The sequence below is a fragment of the Oryza brachyantha genome, chromosome 12, assembly GCF_000231095.2.
Source record: "Oryza brachyantha chromosome 12, ObraRS2, whole genome shotgun sequence".
Lineage (NCBI taxonomy): Eukaryota > Viridiplantae > Streptophyta > Magnoliopsida > Poales > Poaceae > Oryza > Oryza brachyantha.
In genome coordinates, this window is record NC_023174.2 from 11,550,896 (window position 1) to 11,570,127 (window position 19,232).

A 19,232-nucleotide genomic window follows, 5' to 3' on the forward strand; every position below is an offset into this window, starting at 1 on the left:
CCTGACAGGTCTGGATATCCCAAGTCGCAACCTCTCTTTTCCGTTATCTCAACGTATGGTGGTCATCTCACAGCCATCTTGATCAGAAAACACGTCGTACCACCAGCTCTGGCACACCCTTTTTTTTCACCGGTGCTTATAAGCCAAAATCTTAAATTTGAAATTAATTTTAGGTTTTTTATCGCAGTTTATTTTTTAGCCTTAACTTTTAACTAGCTAAGAACAGATATAAAATTTTATTTACAAATTATTTTTAGTTCGCAAATCTGACGTTCAGATTTTTCCCTGAAAAAACCAAACAATCATCCCCCACTCCAGGCATTAAGATACTCTTGTTAGGGCGAAGAAAGTTAGAAAAAAAAAACCAAGCTACTACTACTCTACTACTACAACAATCCATCAATAACACATGCTTGCAAGCCTCTGTTTTATCTGCTGCCGCCCAACCCCAACCCCAGGTGAAAAGGTCACACTTGCAAGCTGCTCCAAGATATTTTGTTGCGTGCTTGCTCATACCAACTCAAACACAATATGCTAAAAATTGTTAATGCAGATGCTGGCACATGGGACTAGCAGCAGCATACATGTAATGTAAGTAAGTACATGGCCAAAGCGATCACACAACGGACAAGAGCTGTCCGTGATGGGAACAGATTCTTTCCTCCCCATGTCCTTAACCAAACTTGCAAGCTTTGGCCATGGCCACCGCCTGCCTGACGTCAACGACATTATAATGGTGGTGCATTTGCAGTTTCCTCATTATTGCATGTAAGAAAAGAGATTTGAGTATCTGCATAACAGTGGATGTTTACTGATGTAATCATGATGCATGGTGGATGAAAGCATATGCAGACAAATATGAAAGTTTCTGGGAGGTGATGCAAACCACATAAGGGCAAAAAAACAGGAAGAGAAAAAGGGTTTGTGGGGTTCAGTGGGGAGAGGAAGATGCTAAAATGGTGATGTAAGCAGGAGAAGGGGTCTGAGGAAGCATATGGCAGCAAGCAATGATGTCCTCCTGATGAAAAAAAAGTTGGGATGTGTACATGCATGTACTTCTTCCAATTGATGAAGTAACAAGATTGGAAACATGGAAAGGGAAGAGGCTTTCAGCATTGTCATGCAAAGGTCACTGGACTTGGCCTTTTCAATTGCATTTAAGCCTGTTGTGCATGTCATCAATTGACTTTGGGATCTACTGTTGTTTCCCACCAGCGGATGTGGTGCCTGATGTTGATGTCGATGATGATTCTGCTTCGGCGCAAGCCCTTATAACTGCCTCGTTCTGAAAGCAAACGTAACAAACAGTCACTAGCAATTCACTCATCTGAGAATATGAAATGAAAGAACAATTGAAGGTTAAGTGATGATTGACCAATAGAGTTGAAAGTGAGAACACATGCAACAGGTAAAAGCTATTGCCTTATCTCTCACATCACCAGACAGTGCATAATCATGATGAAAGTACACAACATTCAACCAAAACATATTAAAACAGCCTCATAACCGCCATCCACTAAGTATTGGCTCAAACTCAATGTGATAAGCAGCACAGCTTAACTGGGAACTTGGAAACAAATAATCCCTTGGGAGTATGCACACAATCACAAAATAAGTGGAAAAAAAAATTAAGTTCTCTTGCAGGTTCTTTGGTTCAGGTTCTTTGTCTTCAAAATTAGCTGATGCCAGTTATCAAGAAACTTCAGCTGCATGCATGAGAATAGAAAATTAATGTTCTTTTAGTCTATCCTAGCTTTTTGCTCCACCTCATTTGCATACAATAAAGGAACCATCTGAACAAAAACATAGAAAACTAAAGTTCAAATCGTTGTTCAACTAAATCTTATGAACAAAACTAGACAATGCATTCATGCATTCCATTTTAAGTAACCATTGAGAAGTATTAAGTTAGGATAGTATAGAAATACTCCCTTCTTCTAAAAATACTACTACTAGGATTCAAATTTGTCTCATAATACCACTACTTCTCCAGCTACCTCCCCATCTCAGTCATCTTCCTCCATTTAATTTCTTCACCTACTTTCTCATCTCAACCAATCACAATCATTTCTCTCCTCAACCTTAATTTCTTCAAAAAAATTGCATAAGTTGAATTATTTTGAGAGAGGGAGTATAAAAATATCATGAGTATATTGCATGATTAAAATGAGGGGAACATAATAACATTGTAAGTGTGAGAAAATAACAAAAAGTAAGTGATCTTCCAAAAATGATCTTCAAAAATCATGCATATAACCTGACCAAAAATAACAGTAATGATCATCCAATCAAATAACTCTAACTGTGGCTGCAAAAACACATGAAGATATTCTTATGCAGAAGAAGTTTTTTAGCACACGGTGTATATACACCCGTTGCTTGTATGTTATCTAAATAGTTATCAAAAATATGAAAAAAATTAACAAGATAGTTCGATATGAGTTATATCACTCCACCAACATGCAAGTTTAAATTTAACTTCTACAAGTTGTAGCAAAAATAACAAAAACAATTATGAATATGCGTATACTTAGTTTCAGTTTGGTTTGTTTTTTTTGCTACAATTTATAGAAGTTGAATTTAAACTTGCATGTTTGTAAAGTGATATAACTCATATTAATCTGTCTTGTCAAAATTTTTCATATTTTTTCATGACTATTTAGATGGCATGCAAGCACACGGGTGTATATAAACCCGTGTGCTAAAAACTGTTTCCAATTCTTATGGGTTCTGGACAAACAGAGCTGCTAAGTCAAGTGATGAATTACATCAGCTATTCATTAGTTTGGGAGTACTGAGGAAGATCTGAATAATTCAACTATCATACTGCAATTCCATATGGTTTACTAATTGGTAAAGTTAAGTCAATGACAGAGTGTATTAACTGTACAAGACAAACTGAATAAGAACAGCGGAAAAAGAATTATATTGGCAGTGAAGTTGTATGTATGACCAAACTTCGCAGAGAGGAAGAAAGGTGAGTACAGAAAAAGGATAAAAGTTTGGTTTATGTTACCATACAAGTAAAGGGTTGTTGGTGATAAAAAAGCTTAAGTGATGCAATCATGAACAAAATGTGTATTCTAAGGCCATTCTCAGTGCATGGTTTCATTGTGCTGTTTCCAATAGTGACATGTCATCAGTGGATGAATGAAACATGTGCTCTCAATGCAAAATTTCATCCTGCTAGAAGAAAAAGAAAACATTGCAGCTAACATCATCCTGCAAGCAATGAGCACTCTTAGGTATTTGCACTTGCATTTTACTCAGACATATATAATTAGCTATTAATTTTATGCTTTCATTGGGCTATAAATGTTGAATCTGTAAACCAGGAGGAAATCAACAGGAATCAGGTGGTGGTAAGTTTGATGTATGATCACTAAGGTATAGATATGTTTTGCATGGAAGAAACCTGAATTGCTTTCTAGGAAGTGAGTATTTCCATATAGGCAAATATCCTTAACATGGTTAAGTGATTCAATCCATATCATGGACCATGGTACACCTCATTCATGGCTGAGGCCTGCGGTTCAGGGAATGATAGGATGTGGTCAAACAGCTATGTTCTAATAGACGAAAATGTTGTGTAATCTAGAAATTTCTGGGACTCTCAGCACTTTATAAACACACCACACAGTACAGGGTCTTATTAGTTCGTCTTATGCACATTTCCCACTCTTCAGATGAGAAGGTAAACAACTGAATGAATGTAGACTTTTCAGATTATGGTTCTCCAAAGGGCGAAATTTCTAGGGGCTTAAAGCTAAATAGGATAGAAACTCTTAAGTTGTCTTCTTTTACCTTTCTTTATGGAGCATGTTGATGAGGGCGAAGATTGACAAACTAAAACTCTACACATAAACGATTACAAAGAGAATACATTGTTCACTTTTCTGGGTGTCAGTCAAGATTCCCTTACCCTAGTGATATTCATCAGACTTTTTTTGTGGTATGCAAGAGGAGGTGACTACACAATTTGTAATTGATATATGAATATAGGGTCGGCATAATGCCTCGCAGTTTTGAGGGTCATCCTGATCGGTCATGAAAAATAATGAACGAGAAAGTTGTAGTTCATCCCCAAAGCAGGATTAAAAGTTGTACTCCGTGCTATTCAGACAATTTATTGTTATTTTGAGCCTTGAACCCTGAATTAACATGCGAAATTAGAGAAATAACTTTGTTTAATTTCATTCAGCAACTGCATGCCTTTATAGTTTTTTTCCCATGCCTTTATAGTTAGATCTAAAGGTTAACACAGCCACCTTCAAAGGTTAGTTTGCAGTGCATGGATTCTGTTGAAGACGGCAACAAACTATTGAAAACTATCCAAAGGTTCCTAATCATTAATTCTCATGGTCAGAAAAAGGTCAATCAGGAGGCCCTCAAAGACTAATCTACTCAAGTGTTTAATCTAATATTGAAATTAGCGCATGGATAATAACAAGGGGAAAAGAACTGATATCCATCAAAATGGGTTATGAAATCCACAACAGATGAACAATGTTCCTCCCCCATTTTTGAGGCTGCTTTTACTCCTAACACAACAAAGATTTATCTTGTCATTGCAGCTCTTTACTACCACTAGATGCCTACGACTTTGGTCTGCCATGGCCCATGGCAACTCCTAGGGGTCATCGTTTGGCTTTTTTAGGATAAAAAACAAACAACGTATTTGTAAACGATAAATAATTTGTGAATAAAACTCTTATATACGTGTTCTTAGTGATCTAAAAGCAAAGGCTGAAAAAAAAACTACAATAAAAAAAAAACCAAATCAACTCCAAATTTAGGGTTGAAAATTCAAATTATGGCTTATAAGCATAAGTAGAAGTGAAACGATGTGGCTGCCAAAACCTTGCATTGGCAAAGTGCAAAAGCAACAGGTTGTAGGCGCAATGGGAACAGCAAAGATTGTAGACATGAAGATGAGTAGCAAAGCTAGTGTCTAGTGACTTGATGAGGAACACGCCTTGTTGATGAATGATGGGAGTGGGATTAGGAAGAGGTCAGATGTTTCTATTCTTTTTCCTTGTATTTCTCTCATGAACTGGACTTATTTTCAACAACAAAGTGGAATTCGACTTGAAGCAGAATATAACTTGGGGCATTAGGCACAAAAGGCTATCTTGTTCCTACTATTAAGAAATTAATTTCGGTGATACTGCATAGAACATTGTCAAGCAGCCTGCCCTGTAGGATTCCCAGATGAGTTCCGTTAAAAAAATCAATTCCAAATTCCAATGCCTTCAAAGTTTCAACTACTCCCTCAGCCGTTTTGTACTATAAGACTTTTTAACTATGCCACATTCATCTATCGATCATTGTATATTAATCGTATACATGTCTAGATTTGTTAATATCCTTACGAATCTTAGGAATCGCTAAAATTGTGAAAGGGAGGTAGCACGGGTTAATGAACATCAAGTATTCTACCCTCTCATAAAATTCAGCGAAAGTCACCGCATCCTTACGCGCGTGAATTGTCCATTGGAGAAATTTCCCCTCCATGAGGGGTTAGCCAAAAAAAAAAAAAAAAAAGGTAGGCTTCCTCCGTCTACACGCGGGGAGAGGGTTTAGCATCCGGAGGAGGAATCGAGAGGGAGGGAGGGAGGAGCGGGGGAGTGGGTTACCTGCCAGAGGCGCTTGAGGCGCTTCTTGGCGTTGTTCTTGCGGGTGGTGGTGAGCTTGATGCGCTTCCAGAGCAGCCCCGGGGAGTCGTTCCGCTTCACCACCTCCAGCGCCCGCGTCGCCCAGAACGCGCCGCCGAACAGCCCGCCTCCCGCCATCGCCTCCACCCGACGGCGCGCTGCTCTCGCTCCTTCGTATTCTTCTTGCTCTCCGGCGGCGGCGGCGGCGGCGCTTGGCTCGGGGAGAGAGAGGGTTTGGGATTTGGGATTTGGGATTTGGGCTTTGGGCCTCCGCCTAGTGGGCCCGCTTGGTATAAGCCCTGACCTGACTCTCCCTCTCTGCCGGTGGGACCACTTTGACAGAATGAGGCTACCACCGGTAGCGATATGGGGTTTCCTGTTTTGCTAGATGAAAATAAAATAATTAAATTAGCTATTACAGGGTTAAAAACATATTTCAGAAATATGATATGGTCACTTTTATATGATTTTTTTTAAAAAAAAATGCATGGTTTAGCACTTTGAGAGTGTGCGTGCAAAAGCTGAGAAATAATCTAACTAAAAGAACGTATCCATGGAGACCTCTCGAGTACTTATTTTTCTTCTATCTTGCATGTACTAATATAAATATATAATCATAAGACTAAAATCATTTTCTATTTTCATAAACTCAAATACAATTATTACTCTAAAAATAAAGTTGGTGTTAGATAAAAATTTATTCTAGAGATATAGTTTATATGGGACGAAGGAAGTACATTGCAGGGGACAATTGAGAATAGTTCTGACTGTTGAGATCTTATTTGCTTGTTACGTTTTAAACCATTGGTTGTCAAAAGTTTGGCAAGGTGTGGCAAACTAAATATACAATTGGCAACATAACTTTATCAAATTTTTGTAACTTCTGTATATTATATACTCAACATGTCTGGTAAAATTTACCAAGGCCTCTAACCAAACAACGCCCAAGATAAACTTCTCTTTCCAAAATTTGGCAAGGCTAAAATTGAACATTATTAATGTTTGGTAGTATTCTTTTGCAATGAAGTGAACACTCCCTTGTAGATGAAGGGGATATTCATATTTTTCAAAGAACTTCAAAATTTTGTGCACAAACTCCTTTTTGGTGGGATGGAGATGGAGGAGCTTTCTTCTGCTGTTTATTACCTTGATGACAGGGGATGGGAGTTGAATCGAGAGAACACCCGTATGTATTGTCTAAACAAATCTTAAGCACTGAAGTTCACTTATATAAGGCTAGATCAAATTCTATCTAAACTCACTACTAAGGCCGTTTGGGAGGTTGGAAGTTAACTTATCTTGACACGAAAAACACAGTAATATATTAGTATATGATTACTTAATTATTAATTATATAAAAATATAAAATAGATTAATATGATTTTTTAAAACAATTTTCCTATAGAAAATTTTTACAAACAAATGTATCGTTTAGTATAGTAGTTCGGGAAGCGTGCGCGTAAAAAATGAGAGGTATAAGTTATCTTAGTGGGGGAGCCGAACGCAGCCTAAGAATATGTTACTTGCACTTCCCAGTTTGATAAGTTTAATAATTCTTGTCATTTTGCACAACAATAAGGTTTTCTAAATATATATTTAATCATTGTTTTCTATTAAAAAATAATAAATACATAATTGTTTACTTTTATTAAAGTACATAATATGACTCCTCTATGCATGTTATCCAACTAATTTCTAACTACATATTTACATATTTAAGAAGTTATTAATAGTCAAAGTTGTAACAGTTTGACCACACCTTTATCCAAAATGATAAAAAATATTAAGTGAAGGGAGTAAGATTTAAATTTATCTCAAAATATAATTATTTCCTAACCTACCTCCTTATCCCAACCAATCACATTCCGAACCTCCTCTAATTTAATATCCCTATTATTTTTTATCTCAATCAATCACAACCATTAATCTCTTAGAAATGGGCAAAGTCTCTGTATTTGAGATTGATCGAGTTGCTTACAATTTTGTACAAAATATAGTGCTAAAAGGACCTATTGCACCATTTCTTTAGTGCCAGCAATGGTTCCAATCCACAATAAGAGCTCATAGCAAATACAAGAGGCAGAAGTGATGAAGGCACCAATACACGACTAAAACAAACAAGATACGACAAACTATTCATGCCATAGCAGATAATTAGCACTGACAAAAGCGAGTGCAAACAATTCAAATAACACATCTCAACGACATAGAATCGGGAAAGAACATAATATTCAAACTATTAAACATAGCTAGGCAAGAATCTGCATGGCTCATCTGCAGCCTAAAATTCAAGCGTCCCAAGAACAGAAGTTTCCCTATGCAGCGAGAACCAAACCAGCATTTGACCATACGAGTATACATCCGGTGATCCACAAGTCCTACAGTTGGTCACAACATAAGAAGTCAGAAATTAGATTACAAGAAAATGGACATTTATTTTGCATAAATTACTAGGAATTAAGAGCGGTAGATCAGTACCATTGCAGGTTTGCATATAAAAATAACTTAGATCAATTCAAATAAGCAGGGGGAATTCATGACATTTAACCTGCATCAGATGATAAGTTAGCAAGGGTGTTAGCTTGTTACCCACAGACACACACACACACACACACACAGAGGTACATGTAGGAGTATTACATGAACTGTTACCATGGAAGGTTGCAAGGTAGCAGAACTGTTCATCCTCCTTAAGCAACCTTAGGTTCTTGAACTTCAACAGAAACTGAACAGCAGGAACATCAAAGTCCAACAGAAACCCAGCCGTCATAAGATCGGCAAGAGCATGAACTCGGTCTACTCTGTCAAACAACAATCCTTTCGATATCTCCTCAGCAAAATATGCTGCACACTGTATCCTCTCTGCGTTGTCCAGCGACCCCGATCCACAGTTCTTCGTAATGAAAAGTCTGAGCTCCTCCCTTTCCCAGCGGAACAGCTGTGCAGATTTAACATTCATGATTCTTCCTGAAGAAAGTCTAACCTGATAACTCACTGTGAGAGGCACAACCGTCTCATAGACAGCTGCATTGGTGAGACATGATACCATTTCATGCCTCTTTTCAGCAGGAATGTCGAGGACAGGATCTGCAAGGAAAGCTAGTATGATCATGAGCAAGCCAGGTTTAATCACGGTTTCTTTGCGAACCATGGTTAATGAATCAAGATCCAAGTCTTCAGCTTTATCCGGTGTAACAACCTTGGATATTTTCTGAACACCAATAGTGCTGTAAATCTCGTTTAATTTTGCTGGAGACAAGAGAGACAAGATGGCTGGTGGATACCATACAAATAAAGGTTGCTCGGCCTGCTTACTGAACAAATCCTCCAGTAGAAGATCATCCGGAATGAACACATCCTGCTTCTCCAGTAGCAAGATCTGGTCTCCTGAGCAACCAGGAACTTTTGTGATCGATCCAGCAAGGTACTTACCAATTTCTGGGTTCCAATTCTTTTCAACAAATTCAAAGAAAGCAGTGCAATCTTTTGGCGGCGGAGTGGAGTTCGAGTTCTGCCACATGATCCAGAGTCTGCGGTAGTCACCAATTGTCGGATGACCCTTCACATCAAAAACAGTTTTAAAAAACCTAAGTAACTTATATTCATACCATGTTACCAAAACATGGAGTTGAGAGCTAAAGAGGCCATTTCTATCATAAAGAACACAACGATCTGGGTTCACAAACTGTCCATGATCACTTCCCTCTGGTACCCAAATCCAATTATCGTTAGCATTGCGAGGCTTCCAACGGGATGCTTCCAAATACAAGTATATCCTGGAAATTGCATCACCATTACAAGAACTCTTTAGACATTGTGCCATCAGTGCACAACCAGCCCTAGAATCCACAATAACTCCCAATGCTCGCAGCTCACTCTCATACGACAATATCTCCTGCCCATAAAACACTTCATCTACGAAGGGGCCATCATCCCTGTGAAGAAGAGAAGAGAAGGCAAGACCAAACAGGAGACAGTTCTTGGGATGCCTATATCCTGCAGTCGTCTTCACCCACCTCGTGTTGATTGAGCTCATGAAATTTTCAGGTAAAGCTGAACCATATGCCATCCAACTCCTGATGCACTTCAGCAATGATATAACAGCTTCTGGTGTAATAGCTGAAGCATCATATGGAATTTTGAGTCCCAAGATGACAAAGGAGGCTCCATGTTTTAGTTCAGTCTTGGCACCTAAGGCCATTAGTTCATCTCTGTAGATGTTCATACCTTTCCCCTGGCCATACTCAGAATAATCTTCATCATTAATGAAGGGTAGATTGGAAATTTTAGAAATACATTCCCATTCTGAACTGAAAATAATTGCTTCCGGAGGAGCTCTTAATCCAAGTGATGTATGTATCCATCTTTCATGCTTCATGCACTTGACAAGATCAACCGGTAACTTTTGATGTTTGGTGCTAAGTTCTCTGTAGCATTCCATCATTGCTACTCCCATCTCCTTTGTAAATGAAGAATTACGTAACAATTTCTTGACTCTACAGACAATTGCCTTGCTTGCCTCTACAAAGCCAACGATCAGACCAACCTTACTTAATTCTTCTCCATACACCCTAATTTCGTCTCCATAGAACTTCAAATCAAGAAGTGGCACATCATCAACAATAGTCAGAAGACATTTCCAATCGTCATTGACAAGGAAAGTTCCAGGAGGAGCTCTGAAGCCAAGACAAGTCTTCAACCACTTCAGCTCTTTCAGCCTTTTAACAAAATGTTGAGGTGTCTCAGCATATCGAAGACACTTGAGTATTAGAAATGTGACATCTGGAGTAATTTCATCTCCAAGGAGCCTAAAGTTATCAACTAGCATCTGGTAATTCTTCTTCAAACCAACACGAACTCCCAGTAGCACAAGCTCTGCTTTGTAGTCAAGTATGTCCTCCCCATAAAACAGGGTGTCAATAAAAGGAACTAAGCTGATGACAGAAGCGTTTTCCCATTCTGAATTAAAGAGGATAGAATTTACTGGCAATCTATTCCCAGCGAAGGTCTTGAACTGGCAGCCCTTTTTTACTTTTTCAATAAAATTTACAGAGGTCAGTTTATTCTCAGTTAGGTTTCTGATGAACTGAAGCATTACAAACATATTGGCTCGAGAAAGAGCACCATTTGATGATTTTGCCGTAAGATAGTTGACAATATGTGCAGATGCATCTGCAAACTCAAACCGCACTCCGACAGACTGCAGCTCATCCTTGTATGAGCATATTTTATTTTCATAGAATTCTTGATCAATCATGGCCACATTAAAAAATCCAGATACAATCTCCCCCAAGTTTCCAGAATGTGCAGGCAACAAAAAAGACTCTGAAGGGCAACTGTAACCGATTGATGTCTTCAGCCAACTTCCATTCCTAATGTAGTTCATGAAGTTATGAGGTAGCTGGACACCTTTCAATCTTAAATCCCTCATCCACTGTAAAAGTAAAATAGCGTTATCCTTGGTCAAAGGCTGGTTAGCAATATGCAAATTAGCAGATGCAAACTCAAACTGCACTCCAATTGTTCTCAACTCTTCGACGTACATACGCACGTCATTTCCATAGAATTCTTCATCAACTATGGGCACACCAGAAAAAATGAATTGAATCTGACGCTTGCTTCCCCACCTTACACTTGATAGAAAAGATTCTGATGGTGACTTGTAACCAACAGATGTCTTTAGCCACTTCCCATTTCTGATGCAGCTTAAGAAGTTCTGAGGCAGATTGTCATTGCATGATCTTATATTCTTAATCCATTGCAGAAGCAAAAATGCATTCTCCCTAGCCAAAGGAGATGAGACAGTGGGGAAACTGGCATTAGGAGGGTGCATAAATGGCACATCAACTGCTTGCACATAAGTCCTTAAGAATGTTATGAGATGACCTTGAGGTGTATAATTTCCGGCATAAGTTCCTGAAGATCTGTAATCTTCTGACAAATCAATATACTTTTGAGGTCTCCAAGGATTTGTACCAATCAAAGTAAACCAATTGCTCCCTTCAGCAGGAACAAGCAAAACATTTCGCTGTTTTATCACAGATCCACATTTATCTAACAAAGGCATTGCATGACACAGGTTCATAATGCGCCCCTCAGCAATGTATTTCTTCGCATATGAGTGATAGAGGAAGTGGCAATAAGCAATAGCAGAACTTGCCTCATTAATAGTCTTCACAACAGCAAAAGCATATTCACAGAGGCCAGTAGTTTCCAACCTCACAATTTTCTGAAGCCACTCAATAATCTGTGTTCTCCTACAAAATGTACTAAGAGACTTCTGTGTGTTTAGGGGCAGAAAGAACACACTACGGTTAGTTGAGAGTTCCTTGTTCCAGCCAATAAGCCATGGTAATTCATTAACATTGGATGCTATACAGATCCTCATACAACGCATGTTAGCTCCACTTATACTGCAATATGATGGACTGTCAGCTCCAGTCACAACTTTTATGAGGGGTACATCCAACATGCTTGTATTAGAAAACTTCAACCTCCAATTTTCAGCAATAAAAGATAATATCTCCAGATAAAACTCTTCTGGAGCCTGTTTCACAATATTTGAACCATTAATGAACTTACCATACCATTCATTGTTGACATATCCATCCAACTCCTAGAAATCCTAATACATCATTGTATTCTTTGTTATCAAGATAGGAGGTCAAGACAAAAGTGCCATGGGAACATAGATTCTGCAGATTAATTCCATGCTTCTTAGCCATGATTAGAATTTTCCAGAATGCACCATCCAGCCTAGCAACCTCACTGGGTTTGCAGAAGACCTTCTGAGTATTGAAGGACTCACAAGGCATTATATCCTTAGTGGCAATATTATTTTTTATGGACAACCTTACTGAATCAAACATAGGTATGGAAGAACTGCCTATTGGTAGAAACCTGAAGATTGGAGGAAGAGCAAATGATGGGGCATTGCTTGATGATTTCAAGAGAGCTTCAAAGGCACTGACAAAGGCAGAAGGCACACAATTAAGTATACCACGATTCCATTGGCTGTCAAACAGGATAGACTCACGGGATGAAGCAAGAAGGAAATCTGCTTGAATAATGAAGGGCAAATTAGTAACCATCTCGGTAGGCAGGAATGCATAGACACCAGGTGACCGTGCTCCTCTGCTTAATCGTTGTCCATGAGGAAATGCTAAGGTGATGACCCATTTATCAACCTCCATTCTTTTCTTATCTCTGCTCTCTGGTTTGACCACAAACGTCTGCTTCCACATATAATAGGTACACTCCTCTTTATCACAACTTTTATTTTCTTGCATAGCTAGATGGAGTGTGTATGACTCCGCATTTATATCCTTCTGTGTCCTATAGTCCACTTCACTGGAGATTGAAATCTGGCTGAGCTTACTGGCCTTTGGATCATCATTCACTTCCCTGACAGAGAGCTGCCTAATTTTTGAAAGAAAAAGAAGAATTTCAGGATGTGTGCTAGATAGCTCCTTCTTCACTGGGAGTATCTTATCACTCTTCAGGGGTAAGATGATAGTTGTCGTAGGAAGCCTTTTAGAATAGCCATATACCGCTTGTATGTCATCGATACTTGGCTTCTCATCAACCCATTTAGGAACAATGTAACCGATATCACAATCTTCTGAGGGTTCTTCATTAAATTTTATCTGATATCCGTTGCTGAAGATGTGTGGTTGACTAGATACCAGAAATACACTTTTAAATCCAATACCTGAATGAAAGGTGATTACTTTTATTAGAAGGACAACTACCCTCCATTGCAATATAAAAGCACAAGATGAAGTGTTAAATTCCAATGGAGTAGCTCTAAAAATCACTTGTAATTGTTGTAAAAGCAAAAGTGTTGGTTAACATGCAAACTCTAGTGCTTGATTCAATGTATAGGTTTAGATGACTAGTAAATTCACGTGTACTATTAACATCTGGTAGAGGCAAGTAGATTCTTTGATCTAGAGGCAAAAGTGAACCAATATTCATATTATTGCAGCCAAAATAGGACTAAAAGATTTATCCAGCCTACAAAAATGATCCTAAGTTCCTAACTCAACACGAATATGAAGAAAATAAAATAGCCATTACAATTTGCATTGCAGGGTCTTGCATGCTTATCTGTATCAGGTAAGAAACTAAAGTAAGAAACAGGACTTTCAATCAGAGCTAATACTCAGACAATGATTACCTTTTTCACCAATATAGCCAAGATGTCTGTTTCCTTTCTTAGTTGACTTCCCAATCCTACAAATGGATTCAATGTTTGCTGCAGAAAATCCCTGTTCATTGTTGAAGACAAGAAGAGTTGAGGCAGCTCCTGTAGCGGTGATATCTTTTTTAATGATAACAAATTCCAGTGCAGGCCGCACGTCTGGTGGGTACTGATTGTCCTCCGCATTCTACCAAAAGTAAGCACATTAGAGAATGTTGAATTTGTAGCTGCACACAGTTTATCGCTAATTAAGAAATGCTACCCACCTGGTATAGTTTAAATATTTCAACAGTTGATGATGATCACAGGATGAAGGTGTAATCATAAGACCCATGTGTCTTCAATAAAATACTATTATTGATTTAGACAAGACATTGAAGTACATATACTAGTTCAAATTCTGCTTAAGTGTGTGTTTAGCTTCAATGTTGTTAACAATTAAAATCATGTTTAGAAATTATATTGCTCTTAACTATATCATGCCAAGGGAACAATAACAAAAGGCAACTCTGATATCATGCCAAGGGAACAATAACAGAGCACTTTCGGTACCTCCACATTTCTCACCATCTCAGTTTTAGAGTCCACAGCTGAATGCTGCGACTATAAGTTGGAATGTGCAAGTTTAAACAAAGTACCAGTGCGCTTGAAGATACCAGCCAAGAGAAGAATGCCACTAGCTTCAGTTGACAGTAAATAAAATAAAGCACCACGGTTTACTATCTAAATGCTACAGAAACCACATCTACCTCAAAATGTCATCCAAGACGGGATTAATCTTCTAAGCTGTTCCATTTCGTGAACCTCAACCTCTCCTAGCTAAAGTTTGCGTGCCGCAACACAAACTGGTTTGTTTAAGTAACAAATCACTCTAGCGGGCAATCCGTCGAACACCTGCCGGGCGTCATTAGGTGATAACAGATTCGCAAGGCAAGGCACCCCGGACAGTTGACAGTAAAACAAATCAAAGAGAGGCAGGAGGGATGCAAGAACAAGAGAACATGATACTAGTAGACACGAGGAGGAACCGAACCAGGAAAAACTGCAGCTTTTTGAGGATTCCGCGGCCTATCTTGATGAGTTATTTTGTTTTGTAAAATGGGGGAAGAGGGGAGAAAAACTGCGTCAGTGTGCGCGCGTGCGTGCTTGGGTTTGGACTTTGGAGTCGGGAATGTGTCAGGTTCGTATTTGCGTCGCGCGATACAAAATCTTCCAAGTATTTGAGCCCTACAAAAACTGCCTATATTTTCATCTCATCAAATCATATTTGCCCATTTAATTCTTGCACTCAACCCATCGGGAAGTTTCATATAATTTCTCCCTACTATATTTCTTAATCTCGTTGTTCAGCTTATATTTTAGGACGAAAGTTTTATTAAGATATCACTCACAAATGACAAATATTAAATATATAAAGGAGTATGTCTTTTTCCTTCATCCATATATGACCATGAGACGTAATATATAGAATTAGTGGGTAAATTTTATTGATTGTTGTTGAGAAATCAGACATAGAAGTAGAATTTTTGTTTCATAAACGAGTAATGGAATTAACGTCTATGTTGACATACACGTCCTAGCTGCTACCATCCGTACCAAAATAAATCAAAGGCAGAGCATGCGAATATTTTCATATGTATTTTAATTAGATAGCGCATAGAAGACATCATATATAGATGATCTGGTAGAGTACAAAGCGATATGATAGATGAAAGTATTTTAGATAATTATCCAAATAAAAATATGGATGACCAAATTTAGATGAGCTATTGAGAATGCTCTTGAATTAACCAACAGAGAGCGTGTGTTTATCGATATATATATAATTTAAGAAAAATAGCTAGCAATAGGTAGTGTATATAATATACCTGGATGAGCTCCATGAGGAAGTGGACGTCCTTGGAGTAGAGCTCCTGGGAGAGGTAGGTCACCGCCTGATGGATGTCGTCCGCCAGCGGGTTCCGCTCCTCTCGCCCGATGTAGAACCGCTCCCGCCGGATCCTCTCCACGTGCTCCCTCGCCGCCGCCGCCATGGCTGCCCTGTAGCCTTAGCTCGCCCGGCTCGACGTACCAGTCGATAGATCTTAGCCAACCATGAGCTAAACCAAGAAGACACACGTACCGAACGATCGCCAGCAAGCAGCAGGAGAAGGAGAGAAGGCGAGCAGCTGGGCTGCTATATAGGATTAGTATCAGGCATGCAGCTGCGCGCAGCCATGGGTGCACTGGGGAAGGCCAACCGGCGGCATGCACCCCATGAATTAATGCGTGCAGTGCGCATGCACTGGATGGAGCTCAAGCGGCCGGCTCCTCGATCGGCACATGCAACATGAATCGTAAGGTCATTCTCATTCATGGACACAATTACTTATAATGATGTATCATCTAAAAAGCTTGAAATTAGGATAAAACACCCCTCTCTCAATACATAGTTTCACTTATTGTTGTTTCCTAGGTTACATGCAAGACACCAGCTGTCTAGTTAACAGTGCATAAAAGGTTTCATCCTATGAAACTCATTTCATCTCTCTCTTTATTAATACATTGTCGTATCATCAAAAATACCTACATGACACCCTATTTATTGCCCATGAAACTTCCATTGAGATTGGCCTAACAGCAGGTACAATAGCAGGCTACAAGTCAGCTATAAGTATATTTTAAAGAGATAAGAGGAAAAAGAGAAGAGAGGTATGCTACTGATCTGTAGACAGCTGCAGCACGGGCTCTAAGGCGCAATGTGTATATGATATGTGAGATCATGTATTAATGTTTTGTAGATAACTCTTGTATAATTGGTTATTAGATTGACTATAGATGAAGTGGAGCTAGTAGTTGGTTATACTATTAAACTTGCTCGAAGGGTCTGTTGACTAAAAGTTTCAGTCGATTTTACCAAACCTTATGGTTGCACTTAATTTATACTTAAGTTGCACATTAGTTATACTAAAGTTGCTTAATTATATTCATATTGTGCAACTATAGCTTATTGTTTGTACCATTTTAACATGCATATTCTGCAATTATAGTATGACAGATAGTTAAAGAAAAACAAATCAAATAACTAATAAAAATAGAAAAAATAGATCAAAATGAAGAATTATTAGGGCACAATGCAAAATTTAGCAACACGCCTGGACGGAACAGGTTAAGGGGCCCAGACAAAACTAAAGCACGTAACTGATTTGGGCTTGATTAGTAACATGCCAAAGTCTGCTACGAGCATGGATCATGATACTCAGATCAAACGATGGAGATAGAGCGTTGATAGCGAAAGAAACGAGCAAGAGAGAGAAGCAGAAGAGTAGCTAGGACAAAATAAATGCCCCCCTCACCGCTCCACACATGGTCTGAGCGTGGCCCGTTCAATGAAACCCAGCCATATACGGACGTAAATGGGCCAGCAGTGCAGCCAAAAAAAGTCCAACTGAGAATGCCTCCTTAACCCGACGCGACCATAGGCACTAATTCTTGTAACCATCGGACGACGGTGATGATCGACTGATGGGGGACAAAATTTTCAGGTGCCTGTAGAATAGCAAAGGTGGAATCGTAATCCTAGAAGTAGGGGATTGTTTATGGAAAATCAAATGTAAGACACTTCCTATTCTTAGTTTGGAAATCCCAATTACTATGTTTTATCGGTCTCCACTAGGGTGAACAGAAAGCTTGTGGCTTGTTAGCTCACTCGACTCGTGATAAGTTCGGTTTGGCTTAGCTCGACTCTAGCATTTTAGCTCATTAGAGATAACGAGCTAGCTCTAGCTGGCTTGTAAACCTTAACGAGCTAGATAGGCCCACATGCCAAAGCCCAGTAGGCCACGCCTCACATGCCTGCGGAAAAGGAAAACCCTAAGTCTATCCTACCTAGTGCTTGCATGGCACACTCCCTCCCATGAACCCATCTCTCTATGTAGCGCCACAGCCGCCATCCCCCAAGGCCAACTCGCCATCGCCACCCCTACCTCCTAGGCTCCCAACCTGTTAGTCCCATCGCCGGTTCCCATCGTCCACTTGCCTATGCCGGCTCCCATCACCGTGTCGCGCCCCGCCCATCCTACTAGTTTGCTAATCTCCACTCTCCAACTCCTATCGCCGCATGCCCATGTGCCCTCCTGGTCGCCACGCATCCACCCCTCCATGCCGTTGGCTCGTCACTGCCGCGAATTGTTTAGGGCCAATTTTTTTAGCATTGGCTCACGAGCCTAATAGGCCAGCTCAAGCTTTCCAACGAGTCGAGCCTAGCTAGTTTTTTAGCTCGTGAGCCAGCTAGAGCTAGACCGAGCCGAATGGCTCGCTATCCACCCATAGTCTCCACTTTTCACTGCCCATCCACGAAAAAAATTTCTTTCTACGTGCAGGATGAGATCGCATGCCAAGCATAGACGCACCGTCCCACAATGAGTTATATGGAATATTAGATTTAGCAAATCTCTTGGGGATGGAATAGTGTTTCTATTCTTGAAAAAATATTGATAATCCAAAAACCTAATTATAGGTTTCTAAATTTTGTAGATCTATTGGGGATGCTCTTAGGGCATTTATAATAAAATGACTAGAATAGGTCCATAAAATTAAAAGAGTTATCATAAAAAATAGAAATGATGTGACAAGAGATTAAATGAAGAAAGAGAAGAAAATTATGTTTTGTATAAGATATGATTTCTTCATAACACCTAAGACATAATGAGAGGTAAGTAATATTAAATTTAAACATGAATCAATAGTATTTGCATTGCAAGGGTCCAACCTCGGCGCTAGCCATGACAAACTACGATAATTTTGCAATGTAAGATTTTTTAGTTTTTTATATTTATATGGCTACTAATGAATCTAGATATGTATATAAAACTATATACATCTGTCAAATAATGCTATAAAGTCTTGCAGCATGAAAAGATGGAGTAAAATTTATCAAAATTTTAAAATGTTTCTAAATATTGTTAGAATTTAATGGGGTTATCGTAGCATTACTGCTACCGTCGCCTAGCGATAATCGTGGATCCTATACGTTTTAGGTGGTTTGAGAAACCTTGGTTGTGTCCTATGAAATTGATCCAAGTGAAAGGACATTTAGCCTTACCTGAATAGTATCTAAGGTCATGGATTTAAATCTTCGTAAAAATATGAATTTTAGATTGGATGTTTAAGGGACTAAGTCCCCTACTTAGTTTGAGAGGCTAAGTTCGCGAATTAAGAAATGGCTGTATATCCGGTTGGATATAGAAAATACACTTGTCTAAAAAGAAACAGGTTCACTATTAACAAGAGTGGAAAGGTAACATAGTAAAAGTTATTAACAAGAGTTGAAAGGTAACATAGTAAAAGTATCCGTAGGATAAAGAGCACCAATGTCACACCATCACTGGCTGGTT

The 19,232-nt window shown here is 39.1% G+C and overlaps 2 protein-coding genes across 2 annotated transcripts; both read right to left on the reverse strand.

The window, feature by feature from the left end:
* Window positions 1-298: 298 nt before the first annotated feature.
* On the reverse strand, window positions 299-5,927 carry LOC102717754. Its single transcript, XM_006663953.3, has 2 exons — window positions 5,637-5,927; window positions 299-1,285 (listed from the first exon to the last, which is right to left on the reverse strand). Exons 1-2 carry the CDS (start codon window positions 5,790-5,792, stop codon window positions 1,196-1,198), a joined length of 246 nt encoding a protein of 81 aa, XP_006664016.1. The 5' UTR covers window positions 5,793-5,927; the 3' UTR covers window positions 299-1,195.
* Window positions 5,928-7,597: 1,670 nt separating this feature from the next.
* LOC121056059 lies at window positions 7,598-15,890 on the reverse strand. Its single transcript, XM_040529858.1, has 7 exons — window positions 15,726-15,890; window positions 14,410-14,460; window positions 13,834-14,044; window positions 12,287-13,365; window positions 8,295-12,201; window positions 8,133-8,202; window positions 7,598-8,032 (listed from the first exon to the last, which is right to left on the reverse strand). Exons 1-6 carry the CDS (start codon window positions 15,888-15,890, stop codon window positions 8,198-8,200), a joined length of 5,418 nt encoding a protein of 1,805 aa, XP_040385792.1. The 3' UTR covers window positions 7,598-8,032; window positions 8,133-8,197.
* Window positions 15,891-19,232: the final 3,342 nt, after the last annotated feature.

What these genes read in the sequence shown, in the direction of transcription:
- LOC102717754 (XM_006663953.3), bottom strand. Translation starts at nt 5,792, where the DNA reads ATGGCGGGAGGCGGGCTGTTCGGCGGCGCGTTCTGGGCGACGCGGGCG. An exon ending in GCCTCAAGCGCCTCTGGCAG is followed by an intron (nt 1,286 to 5,636) that starts GTAACCCACTCC and finishes GTTTGCTTTCAG; the next exon opens with AACGAGGCAGTTATAAGGGC.
- LOC121056059 (XM_040529858.1), bottom strand. Translation starts at nt 15,890, where the DNA reads ATGGCGGCGGCGGCGAGGGAGCACGTGGAGAGGATCCGGCGGGAGCGG. An exon ending in AGATGGTGAGAAATGTGGAG is followed by an intron (nt 14,045 to 14,409) that starts GTACCGAAAGTG and finishes TACTTTTGGTAG; the next exon opens with AATGCGGAGGACAATCAGTA. An exon ending in TGGCTATATTGGTGAAAAAG is followed by an intron (nt 13,366 to 13,833) that starts GTAATCATTGTC and finishes CCTTTCATTCAG; the next exon opens with GTATTGGATTTAAAAGTGTA.